The sequence below is a fragment of the Balaenoptera acutorostrata genome, chromosome 19 (assembly GCF_949987535.1).
Source record: "Balaenoptera acutorostrata chromosome 19, mBalAcu1.1, whole genome shotgun sequence".
In the NCBI taxonomy this organism is placed as follows: Eukaryota; Metazoa; Chordata; class Mammalia; order Artiodactyla; family Balaenopteridae; genus Balaenoptera; species Balaenoptera acutorostrata.
Genome location: NC_080082.1, coordinates 33,948,419 through 33,961,160, shown reverse-complemented (window position 1 = coordinate 33,961,160; position 12,742 = coordinate 33,948,419). Strand labels below are relative to the sequence as shown.

The following is a 12,742-nucleotide window of genomic DNA, read 5'->3' as shown; positions in this document are numbered from 1 at the left end:
CAGAACTTGCTTAGAGAAGAGATTGTGGGCTGAGTGGAGGGAAGGTTGGAGAAAGAGGGCCACTGGTCATTGGGGTTAGTTTCCTCTTGATTTAGGTCATTTGGGCCTTGAACTTGGTAAAAGCCATTTAGGCCTGTCGCCCCTTAGATGGCAGTCTAGGGAGCATCTTGTTTACTTGGGGCAGGCTGCCTAGTGATTGCACCGCCAGCTTCTCCCCCCGCCTCTGTCTGTCTTCCAGTTGGCTTGTGCAAGCATTCATTCCAAACCCCTCTAGTGCACTCCTTGAAAGGAAAATTCTGGCAAATGCAATAGTGTTCATCTCCTGTTTCTGATGACATTTCGCATGCTGTCCATATTGGTGCTCAGGGCAGTTGTCTGACTGGGCCGTCTCTTAATCTGGCTCCGTGAACAGCACTTGTACAGTGCTGTTCGTGGAGTACATTTTTATAATTAATATAAAGATCTCCATTTTGGAGGGAATTCTTGCATACCCATAAAATGACAAAAGAACAATTAAAAAAATAGACTTTCTGTCTACAGAAAGGCACACAGGAATTCAAATCGAATATTTAAGTGCTCAGGGAATGTGAAGTGACTAGAGCAAGCTAAGGTTAATTAGGGGCAGATTTCTGGCTGAAACAGTGTATGATTAATACATCTACCTATGTAGGTGGATTGTTATTGTGTAGATAAGTATTGTCCAGTGAAATATGACAAATGCTTTTGATCCCTTGCTCATCCATGTGTTTACTATGGCTTGATTGTTCTTGCATCTCATTTGTTGGAGGATCCTTTTATGGAAAATACAGACTTTCATATTTATGTTTTGTTGAGGAGGGTTTTAAAGTTTATTCTATTATTTAATTTCTAGGATAATCCTATTGGCAACTGGGATGGAAGATTTGATGGAGTACAGCTTTGTAGTTTTGCAAGTGTTGAAAGTACAATTCTCTTGCATATCAATGATATCATCCCAGGTATGTTTTCTTTGTGTTTTAAATATTATGAAGGCAGAGCTTCTAAGACATATTTCGTTATGAGGATGTAAATATAAGCTTCAAGATGCATTTTTGGAACTTCACTTTTATATTTTGGAATTGTTATTACATAGACTATCCTTCCTTACCCCCAAATAAAAACAATATTTAAAGATTTGCATTTCTAAAAGTATGTGAGTGTGGGGTAGCATTTATTCATTATTGTTCACTTTTTCATTACGTGTCCCTTCTAAGTGGGTGGAAAAAAAACCCTTTCTGATAATTACAAGGGTCAGAAAATGTAATAAACTGCTACCTGTTTGAGTGAGAGCCTGGTTTAAACTAGAAGCCTTTAAGCAGAAGTTAGTCATTTAATATAATCTAATATACTGTGGAGAGGATTCTTGCTGGATGCCCTACGATATCCCTTCCAGTTTTGAGAATGGCGTAATTGATCAGGCTTCATGACTCTGTAGTCAGAAACAGATCACTCAACTTTTACATCTTAAAAATAATCTTAAGCAACCTTTTATTTTACCCCAAACAAGTAGCACCTAATGGCTGCTGTCAACTAATTGATAAATTCCTATTGATAGCAGCATCAACATCACCTTCTCCCTGCTCTTAGTAGAATTCCAATTATAAGCTAGTCTATTGGTAGTCATGGAACTAACAGAGGCAATCAGAGGTGGTGATCCTTATTGAGCATTGAAAGTCTGCATTCAGTAGCCACAAATTATGAATCTCTTAATTAGATTGGACATTAATTCTTAATTAGTTTCTACATTCTTGACAAACTTATAAGGTAGGTCTTAATTATCCCCATTTTGCTGATGAAAAACTGGGGCTTAGATAGAGATAAGACTGACAAGGATCAAGTAAGATCCTGATTGATTCTGGTAGAGCCAGAATTCCAATCCAGACTTGTCTGATTATAAAGCTCTGCCCTTTCAGTACCTCCTCACCCCACATCCTGTGTGTACTTAGGATATGAAGCCCTGCATAGAAGAACATGATTCTCAGCCTGACATGTATACTTGGGAATATTGTTTCCATGGAGATGTATTTTGTCTTTAATTCTTTAAAAGCTGAATTTTACTATAGCAAGGATCACAACTGAACAAAATGGTTTTTTTGCTTCCAGTGTTATTTCATTATTGTTGATTTTGACACATAACACTTTTGAGTTCCCCAAAACTCAAAAGGTCATTTCAGGACCTCAGTTTCTTTTTTTGTAAAAATAAAGGAGCTAATACTAGGTGATCCTTGAGATGCCTTCTAGCCTGCCCTCTTTGTCCTTCCTGTTTCCCTGTTGGCTTGGCAAGTAATAAATGCTTGTTTTGCTGAGTTAGAAAATGCTTTCTACGTTAGCTTTTAGCCTTACAGCAAGAATACATTTATTTAGTTGGAGGTATGGGATTCAAATGATAGCTTTATTTCGATTTTGCTTTGTAAAACTCTGACATACTTTGTTTTCCTTGACTTCTTTAAAATCAGTTTTTAATTTCTTACACATTGGATTCTTAGCTATTTCTTTGCTTCCCTTTGGAAACAAATGGTTTACATTCAGTGGGAAGCATACATGTGCTTGACATTTTATCTAGTAATATTTAATTTACCTTTTCATGACTGCTTATGGAAAAACACAATTTGTGATCTTATAAATCAAAATACTTTTTAATGTTACAATAAATGCTTATTGTTTAAAAAGCAGTTTTGTAAAAGGTTGTTCCTTCATCAAGTATTATTAAAGCCTTACTTAGGCTTCTTTTAGGTGTTGAGGATATAGTAGGAAGCAAAACAGGTAAAAGGTCTTCCCACATGGAGGTTTTATTCTAGTGAGTGAAGACAGACAATAAATAAGACATATGGTCAATTAGATGGTGATTGCATGGAGAATGACAGGCAAGGTGGAAGGGGAGTGCTGGGTTGTGAGGGGTGGGATTTTTCTACTTTATATAGGGTAGTTCCAGTGAGCCTCTCTAATGTGGTGACATTTGAGCTCTTGACATGGAGATTTGAGGGCTTGGCCAGCTTGAGGAATGGCAAGGGGTTCATTGTGACTTGAACGAGGTAGAGTGATAGGAGAGGTAGTGGAGCTGGACCAGGCAGGGCCAAGTGGGCTGGTGTATGGATTCTTGGCTTTACTCTGAGGGAGATGGGGAGCTCAGGTGGGTTTTGAGTGAAGGACAACTTAACCCTAACTTACATTTTAAAATGATCGCTTTGGCTGTGTGTTAGAAGGCAGAAATGGGGAAACCAGGAGGAGGACTGTTGCAATTATCCATATGAGAGATAGAGGATGGTGGCTTGCATTGAGGTGGTATATTGGGGTGGTATATATTATATTGTTTAGTTTAGTCTGTTTTTAAACTTAGTATAAACAGAGTCACAGTGATTGTATTCTTTAATGCTTGCATCATTTACTTAAAGTGTATTTTGAGAGTCTTTCCTGTAGATGATGGTATTAGTAGTCTGTTCACCCTCACTGCTTCATAGTATATTTCATTGTGTGAATACTTCATGATTTAATAACCCATTCTAATGTTAATGGATGTTTGGGTTTTGCGTATTTCTGTATCCTCTTCAACACTTGGTACTGATAAATATTTTTGACAATCTGATGCCTTTGGGAAATGGTATCTCAAGGTGGTTTTAATTTGTAGTTCCCTGATTACAAGTAGGGTTGAATAACTTTTCATATGTTTATGGAACATTTGTGTCTTCTATTAAATACCTGTTTGTGTCTTTGCTCAGTTTTCTGTTGATTTGTTTGTCTATTTATTGATTTATGAGTTCTCTATTTTAAACTTTTAATAAATATTTTTTCAACATTTTATTATGAAATTTCAAACATATGGAAAAGTTGAAAGAATTTTATACTGAACATCTCTATTCCTATGACCTAGAGTCTACAATTAATATTTTTGTACTTGCTTTATCATCTATTTATCCATCCCTCTATCCATGCACTGATCCACCTTTTTTTTAATGCATTTCAAAATAAGTTACAGACATCAGTACACTTCCTCCTAAATACTTCAGCACACATATAATTAACTAGAGATAAGTATTTAGGGTTTTTTTTCCTTTTGAGATAAAAGACATACATGTAATGAAATATACATTGTATCATTTGAGTTTTGACCAATACAAATACCCTTGAGTTTAGTAACTATCAAGTTACTAAAATAATTTTTAATAAGAAATGCATTCACATAGCTCAAATCAAAATAATGAAACAGTGTAGGAGGGTATCTTGTTTCCATTCTTATCCCCTCTGCTCCAGTTGCCCCCTCACTCCACTCCTTGCCTCCCACTAGTAACTATTTTTTTTAGTTTCTTGTATACCTTTCCAGAGTTTCTTTATACAATATAAATACATAGTCTTTTTCCCTTTTTAGGCATGAAGCATAGTATTTACGCTGTTCTGAACGGTGCTTTATTCTCTTCAGTCTATATCTTGGAGCTCTTTGTGTATCTGAATAGAGAGGTTCTTCTCATTATTTACAGTGTTTATTTTTCCATTGTATTGTGGTTCCATAATTTATTGATTCTTATTGATGGATATTTGGATTGTTTCTAATTTTTTACTATTACAAACAATGCTGCATAGCTTTGTACATATATATTTTCCACATGTGCTTAGCTTATCTATAGGATAAATTCCCAGAAGTGGGATTGTTTGGTGAAAAGCTGCATGGATTTGTATTGTTCTAGATACTGCTAAACTGCTTTCAGTAGTGGATATAACACTTTATATTCCTACCGGCACAGTGTGAGGGTGATTTATTTATTTTTTTTATTTTGTTCTTTATTTTTTTATTGAAGTATAGTTGATTTACAATGTTGTGTTTCTGGTGTACAGCAAGGTGATTCAGTTTTACATATATATATATATATATATATATATATATATATATACGCGTGTGTGTGTGTGTTTGTGTGTGTGTACACACACTCAAATTCTTTTCCATTATGGTTTATTACAGGATACTGAATATAGTTCCGTGTGCTATACAGTAGGACCTTGTTGTCTATCTATTTTATATAGTAGTTTGTTTCTGCTAATCCCAAACTCCTAATTTACCCCTTTCCCACCCCCTTTCCCCTTTGGTAACCATAAGTTTGTTTTCTATGTCTGTGAGTCTGTTTCTGTTTTGCAAATAAATTCATCTGTATCATTTTTTAGAGTCCACAAATAAGTGATATCATATATTTGTCTTTGTCTGACTGACTTCACTTAGTATGATAATCTCTAGGTCCATCCATGTTGCTGCAAATGGCATTATTTCATTCTTTTTTATGGCTGAGTAATATTCCATTGTATACATATACCACATCTTCTTTATCCTTTCATCTGTCGATGGACATTTAGGTTGCTTCCATGTCTTGGCTATTGTAAATAGTGCTGCTGTGAATATTGGGGTGCATGTATCTTTTTGAATTAGAGTTTTCTTCAGATATATGCTTAGGAGTGGGATTGCTGGATCATATGGTAGCGCTATTTTTAGTTTTTTTAAAAAAATATTTATTTATTTATTTGGTTGCACCGGGTCTTAGTTGCGGGAGGCAGCATGAGGGCTCCTTAGTTGCGGCATGCGGGCTCCTTAGTTGTGGCATGTGAACTCTTAGTTGCGGCATGCATGTGGGATCTAGTTCCCTGACCAGGGATCGAACCCGGGCCCCTGCATTGGGAGTGTGGAGACTTATCCACTGCACTGCCAGGGAAGTCCCTCTATTTTTAGTTTTTTAAGGAACCTCCACACTGTTTTCCATAGTGGCTGCAACAGTTTACTTTCTCACCAACAGCATAGGAGGGTTCCATGAGGGGGATTTTTTATAGCCTTGTCATAAATTTTTTTTCCAATCTGATAGGTGAAGGATATATTTCAGTATAGTTTTAATTTGCATGTCTGTGATGAATGTGGTTGAGCATCCTTTCGTATGATTAAGAGAAATTTGTATTTCTCTTTCTGTGGACTGTTTATACATATTTACTGTCTATTTAAAAAAATTGGATTATCGTTTTTTTTCTTACCAATTTCTTCTTTATGTATTAGGGTTGTAAACTCTTTTGAGATATGAGGTGCAAATGTTCCTGTCTCATTTGTCCCCAATCCTCATTTGTCATTAGTTTTTTTAATTGTTTGCTTATCTGATTGTCCTCATTTTTAAACATTGTGATAAAATATATATAACAAGATTTACCATTTTAACCATTTTTAAGTGTACAATCAGTGGCATTAAGTATATTTACAATGATGTGCAACCATCACTGCCGTTTCCAGACCTTTTTCATAATCTCAAACAGAAACTCTATACCTATTTAGAAATAGCTCCCCATTTCTCTCTTCCCTCAGCCCCTGGTAACTTCTGTTCTCTACTTTCTGTCTTTATAAGTTTGCCTATTCTAGATACCTCATGTAAGTGGAATCCATACAATATTTGTCCTTTGTATATAGCTTATTTCACTTAGTTTAATGTCTTTTGACTTTGCTTTAGGTGATTTTTGTCACGCAGGATTTAAAATTTTTACATAGCTGAATTTATCAAATTTGTTAGAGGCATCTGGATTTTGTCATTCCAAGGTTATAAAGGAATTTCCCCATGTTTTCTTCTAGTACTCTTGTGGTTTTATTTTTTACATTTATATCTTTGATCCATTTTTATTTTATATGGTGTATGATGTGAAATATGGATCTAATTTAGTTTCCACCCCCTTGCCCAGATAGTTACCCACTTGTCCCAACACCATTTATTGAAAAGTCCATCTTTTTCTTCCTCTTTTGAGATGCCACTTTCATCATACTAAACTCCCACATATACTTCAGTTATTTCTGGACTTTCTGTTCTGTCTGTTCATGCTTCAGCACCACATTGTTTTTAATGATTCATTATAATATGTTTTAATAAGAGCCCTAGTCCTGTCTCATTGCTCTTCTGAGTTTTCCTGTTATTCTATATTGTCTTCTAAAAGTTTAATAGTTTTGCTTTTCACATTTAAGTGTATAATACACCTAGATTTTATTTTGTATAGGATATGAGGTACATATACCCAATTTTCTCTACCATGCTTGCTGGGTATAAATCAAGTTTTAACATATGTATATATGGATCTCTTTCTGTGGTCTACTCTTTTTCTACATTAAGACCTCTAGGCGTTTATCATCATAGCTTTAGAAGAAGTCTTACAGCTGTAAGAGTACATTTCCCTTCTTGTTCTTTTTTTTATTTTATAACTAAACAGATTTATTAAAATTAATAACCAGGTGTTTTAATTGACATCAGAAGAGCAAAACAATAAACCCTGAGCTTGTTCTTTTTCTTAATGAGTGTCTTGGCTGTGATTGGCCTTTGACTCTTCACAGTAAATTTAACAGTCAGCTTATCAAATACTATGAGAGTTCCGTTGGGATTTTGATTGGAATTGCAGTTAAGCTGTGGAATAATTTGAGGAAAATTGACATTTCTATTATATTGAAACTTCTAATACATGAACAATGTATAGCCTTTCATTTGTTTAATCTCTTTTTAGTAAAATTTTATAATTTTCTCCATTTCTTGCATGTATTCTGATACATTATAAAGTAAAACATATTTTCTAATAGTTTTTTGGTGATAAGTAGAAATATAGTCTACTTATAAAAACAGTTGTATTGAGATCTAATTCACATACCATATAATTCACTAGTTTAAGCCATACAATTCAGTGTATTGTAGTGTATTTACAGATACGTATAGTTATCACAACAGTCAATTGGAGAACATTTGCATCAACTCAAAAAGGAACCCTGTACCTTTTAGCTATAACTCCATTATCCCTTCATCCTCCTCAGTCCTAAGCAACCATCAGTCTACTTTCTGTCTCTGTATGTTTGCCTGTTGTAGACATTTCATATCAATAGAATAATATAATCTGTGCTCTTTTGTGACTGACTTCTTTCACTTAGCATAATGTTTTCAAGGTTCATCCATGTTGTAGCATATATCAGTACTTCATTCTTTTTTATGCCTGAATAATATTCCATTGTAGTAATATACCACATTTTGTTTATCCGTTCATCTGTTGATGACACTTGGGTTCCCTCCATCTTTTGGCTATAATGTATAATGCTGCTACAAATATTCGTGTACAGGTTTTTGTGTGGATGTATGCTTTCATTTCTCCTGGGTACATATCTAGGAATGGAATTGCTGGGTCATATGGTAGCTCATGTTTAATCATTTATGGAACTGCCAGACTGTTTTCCAAAGTGGCTGCACCATTTCGCATTTTACAGCGGTGTATGAGAATTCTGATTTCTTCATCTTTTTGTTGTTATTTGACTTTCTGATTCTAGCCATCCTAGTGGGTGTGAAGTAGTATCTCAGATGACTTTTGTGTGCTGAGTTTTGTTATAAACAATCTTATTAAAATCTTTATTCACAGTTTATCTGTAGATTACTTTTTTAGTAGCAAGTCATTATCATCTGCAAATACTGTTTTACCTCTTCCTTCTAATCCTTATATCTTTCATTTTTAAAATATGGTTTTGTTATCCTGGTGTCCCTGTAAATATAATATTGGATAGAAGTGGTGATAGCAGGCATCTTGGCCTTGCTCCTGATCTTAAAGTGAATGCTTTCAGCATTGCACTATGAAGTGATGTGCATCATAGGATTTTATTGTTGTTGCTGTCATTTATCAGGTTATAGAAGTTACCCACTGTTCCCCATTGTCAAAGTGTTTTATCATGAGTGGATGTTGAATTTTATCAAACTTTTTTCTTTATCTATTGAGATAGTCCTATGTTTCTTTTCTTTTGATCTGCTAATTTTCTAATATTAAATTAGCCTTACATTCCTGATATAAGTCCAGTTTTATCATGAGTCATGCATTGCTTGGTCCAGTTTGCTAATTTTTGCATGTTTCAAAATTAAAGAACACATTTGCATTGCATGTTTAAAAATTTTTTTACATAATGCCCTGGAACGGGCTTGCCTCCGGAAGGGCCTGTTCCTTGGAAAGTGTTGGGGTAAAATTAAAAAAAAATTTTTTAAATGCATGTGTTTAAATTAAAAAACATTTTTGTTTGGTAAAGTACATATGGCATAAACTTACCATCTTAACCATTTTTACAGGTACAGTTCAGTGGTATTAAACACATTCATAATTTTGTATAACAGTCATCACCATCTGCCTCCTTAATGCTTTTCATCTTGTAAAACTCTGTACCCATTAAGCAGTAAACGCCCATCTCTCCCCTACCCTCAGCCTCTGGCAACTGCGGTTCTATTTCCTGTCTCTATGATTTGGATTACTCTAAGTACTTCATTTACGTGGAATTGTACACTATTTCTTTTTTAATGATTAGCCACTCCACCCCGCCACTCCTTGGTAACCACCACTCTACTCTCTGTTTTTCTGAGTTTGTCCTTTTCAGATTCCACATATAAATGAGATCATACAGTATTTGCCTTTTTCTTCAAAAAATTAAAAATAGAATTACCCTACAATCCAACAAGCCCACTTCTGGATGTATATCCAAAGGAAATGAAAACAGGATCTCAAAAAGATATCTGCACTCCCATATGCATTACAACATTATTTACAGTAGCCAAGATATGGAAACAACCAAAATGTCCATCAATGGATAAATGGATAAAGAAGATGTTGTGGAATATTATTTGGCCATGAGAAAGAAGGAAATCCTGCCATTTATGACAATGTGGTTGGACTGTGAGGGCATTATGCTAAGTGAAATAAGGCAGACAGAGAAAAACAATCTTGCCAGAGGATTCTCACTTTCATTTATTCAAAAAACCATCTTCTGGATTTCTTAATCCTTTCTAGATATATTGATTTTCTGTTTCAGTAATTTTAAAAATTATTTTTTCTTTGATTTTTTGTGGATTTATTCTATTTTTTTCTAAACTGTTTAGTTTGAATGCTTAGCTTGTTAATTTTTAGTCTTTTTTTCTAGTGTAAAGCATCTAAGGCTATAGATTCTATGTACCCAACTACCTACATTCCATAACATTTGATATATAGTTATCTTGTTACCATTAAATTTGAAGTGTTTTGTAATTTCCTTCATGATTTTTTTAATGTAATTCATCAACTATTTTAAAATGTACTTTAAAAATTTTCAGTTGTCTGTTTTTATCGTTATCAATTTTCAATTTGATTGATATGGTGAGAGAATATGATACTAATCCTTTGACATTTGTTGAGGCTGGCTTTATGGCCTAGTATGTGATCAATTTTCAGAAATGTTCTGTGTGTACTTGAAAAGAATGTGTTTTCTTCAATTGGAGTTGCATGTAGTTCATGCATATTTTATATGTCCCTTAGGTCAAGCTAATTTATTAAATGCTATTCAAATTTTATGTATCATTACTGAGTTTTTAATTGTGAGGTCTAACAGTTACTGAACAAGGTATATTAAAACATCCCCCTGTGATGATGGATTTGTTAATTTCTTCTTAATTCTAAAAGTGTTTGCTTTAATTTTGAAATTGTGAATTTGCTGCATACAAGTTTAGAATTTTTAGGTACCTAGAATTTAGAATTGTTGTATCTTCTAAGTGATTTCTCATTATGTGGTGACTGCCTCCATCTCCAGTAATTTCTTTTCTTTTTCTTTTTTTTTTTTTTTTGCCTTAAATTCTGTTTTGTATGATATAGATAGGTTTTCTTTTGGTTAGTATTTTCCAGGTATGTCTCTTTTCCATCATTTATGTTTTAGTTATGTCTCTTATAACCGCATATAGTTGGTTTCTTAATATAGTTTGACAATTTTTATATTTTAACTGAAGATTTTAATCTATTAATAGTTATCATTGCTGACAGTTGGATTTATTTTTACCATCTTGTGTGTTTTCTATTTGTCCTACTTTGTCTGCCCTATCCCAATGTGTTCTTTTGGATTGAGATGTTTCCCCCCGCCCCACCTTCTTTACTCCATTTTCCCACTCTATCCCACTTGTTTTTTTTTTAGGCAGTATGTCATTTAAAAAAAAATCCATTCTGATGATCTCTATCTTTTCGTTGTTGTGTTTAATCTATTAACACTTAAAGTAATTTTTGTTTTTTATGTTTTCTATTTGTCCCTCTGTTTTTCATTCTTCTTACAGTCATTTTCTACCTTTTTGGTAGATTATTTGAAAAATTTTAAGAATTATATGTTAATTAATCTATTGGTTTTTAAGCTATATTTCATTGTAATATTGCTTTTAGTGGTTTCTCCAGGGATTATAGTATATATCCTTAATGTTTTAGTTTAGTTCGGGTTAATATTGTGCCAATTATATGCATCAGTTTAAGGTGTAGAAACCTTGTAACCATGTAAATCTAGTTACCTCTTCCTCATTATTTATGCTATTAATTGTCATGTACATTACATCTATGTACTTTAAAAATGCACAAGGAAATGTTATATTTTTTGTTGAAATAATCATTTACATGTTAAAGAATTAAAAGATCTGTGCATCTGTTTATCATTTTCCTTCATCCTGAAGAACTTCTTGTGGTGTTTGTTGAAGTGAAGTCTTCTAGAAATGAATTTCTCTTAATTTTCTTTGTCTGAGAATATCTTTATCTTGCCTTCATATTTGAAGGATATTTTGGGTATATATAGAACTCTGCTTTAAAGTTGGTTTTCTGTGATTTTCTGGGCTTCATAGTTTCTGATGAAAAGTCATCAGTAGCTTGAATCATTGTGACCCTGTATGTAATGTAATATGTTGTTTTTCTCTGGGTGCTTTGAAGACTTTATATTTGGCTTACAGCATTTAACTATGATGTGCCTAGCATGATTTTCTTCATCTTTATCCTGGTTGGCATTTGCTAAACTTCTTGGATATGTAAATTTTTATTTTTTAACAAAGTAGGAAACGTCTAGCCATTTTTCTTTTCCCTCAAATGTTTTTTCTGTTCCTTTCAGTGTTCTCTATTTCTGTACCTTCAGTTGGATATATGTCAAAATTTTTGGTATTGTCCCTTATCCTTAAGGTTCTGTTAATATTTTTTCAAATTTTAGTCCCTCTGTTCTTTAGATAATTCTATTGTTCTACCTTCAGTTTTATTCACTTCCCCCTCTTTTGTCCGCATTGTGCTTTTAACACATCCAATACATTATTTTTTGAGATATTGTATTTTTAAGTTTTTAAAAGTATTTTAAGACTTTCCATTCAGTTCCTGTTTTTGTTTCTCTAGTTTTTATTTCTCTGATGAGATATTCCTATCTTCTCCTTCACTGTAAGCATATTTTTCTTTACTTTATTAAGCATAGTTATAATAGCCTCTTTACAATTCTTTTCTGCCAATTACAACATCAGAATCATCCATGCATTGGTATCCATTGCAGTTTTTTCTTTTGAGACTGTCACAGTTTACTGTTTTTTTTTTTTTTTTGGTATGTTAAGCAATTTTTAAAGTTTTTTGTTTTGTTTTGTTTTACTTTTACTTTTAGCATTAGTACAAAACCTTCATAAGAAGGTCATTTTAGTTGTAAGCCAGTAGTTCTCCACCTGTGGTGATTTTGGCCCCGGAAGACATTTTGCAATGTCTGGAGACGTTTTTGATCATCACATCTGGGGTAGGAGTACTGCTTGAATCTAGGGGATAGAGACAGAGATGCTGCTAGACATCCTACAGTGCAGCAAGCAGCCCTCCACAACAAAAGATCTGGTCCGAAATGTTAGCCTTGCCGAGGTTGAGAAGCCCCGTCCTAGTAAGCAAATTCTGTGAGTTATGCTAATTTTATAATGTTAAATTGCTG

General features: G+C 33.8%; 1 protein-coding gene across 6 annotated transcripts in view; it reads left to right on the top strand.

The window, feature by feature from the left end:
* The window catches only part of CYLD (CYLD lysine 63 deubiquitinase), a 55,686-nt gene that overhangs the window by 9,806 nt on the left and 33,138 nt on the right, over positions 1-12,742 (top strand). For all 6 annotated transcript variants that reach the window (XM_057534234.1, XM_057534236.1, XM_057534235.1 and 3 more), the window contains one exon: positions 872-977. In XM_057534234.1, coding sequence (XP_057390217.1) covers positions 872-977 — 106 coding nt within the window. The remainder of the gene's footprint in view (positions 1-871; positions 978-12,742) is intronic.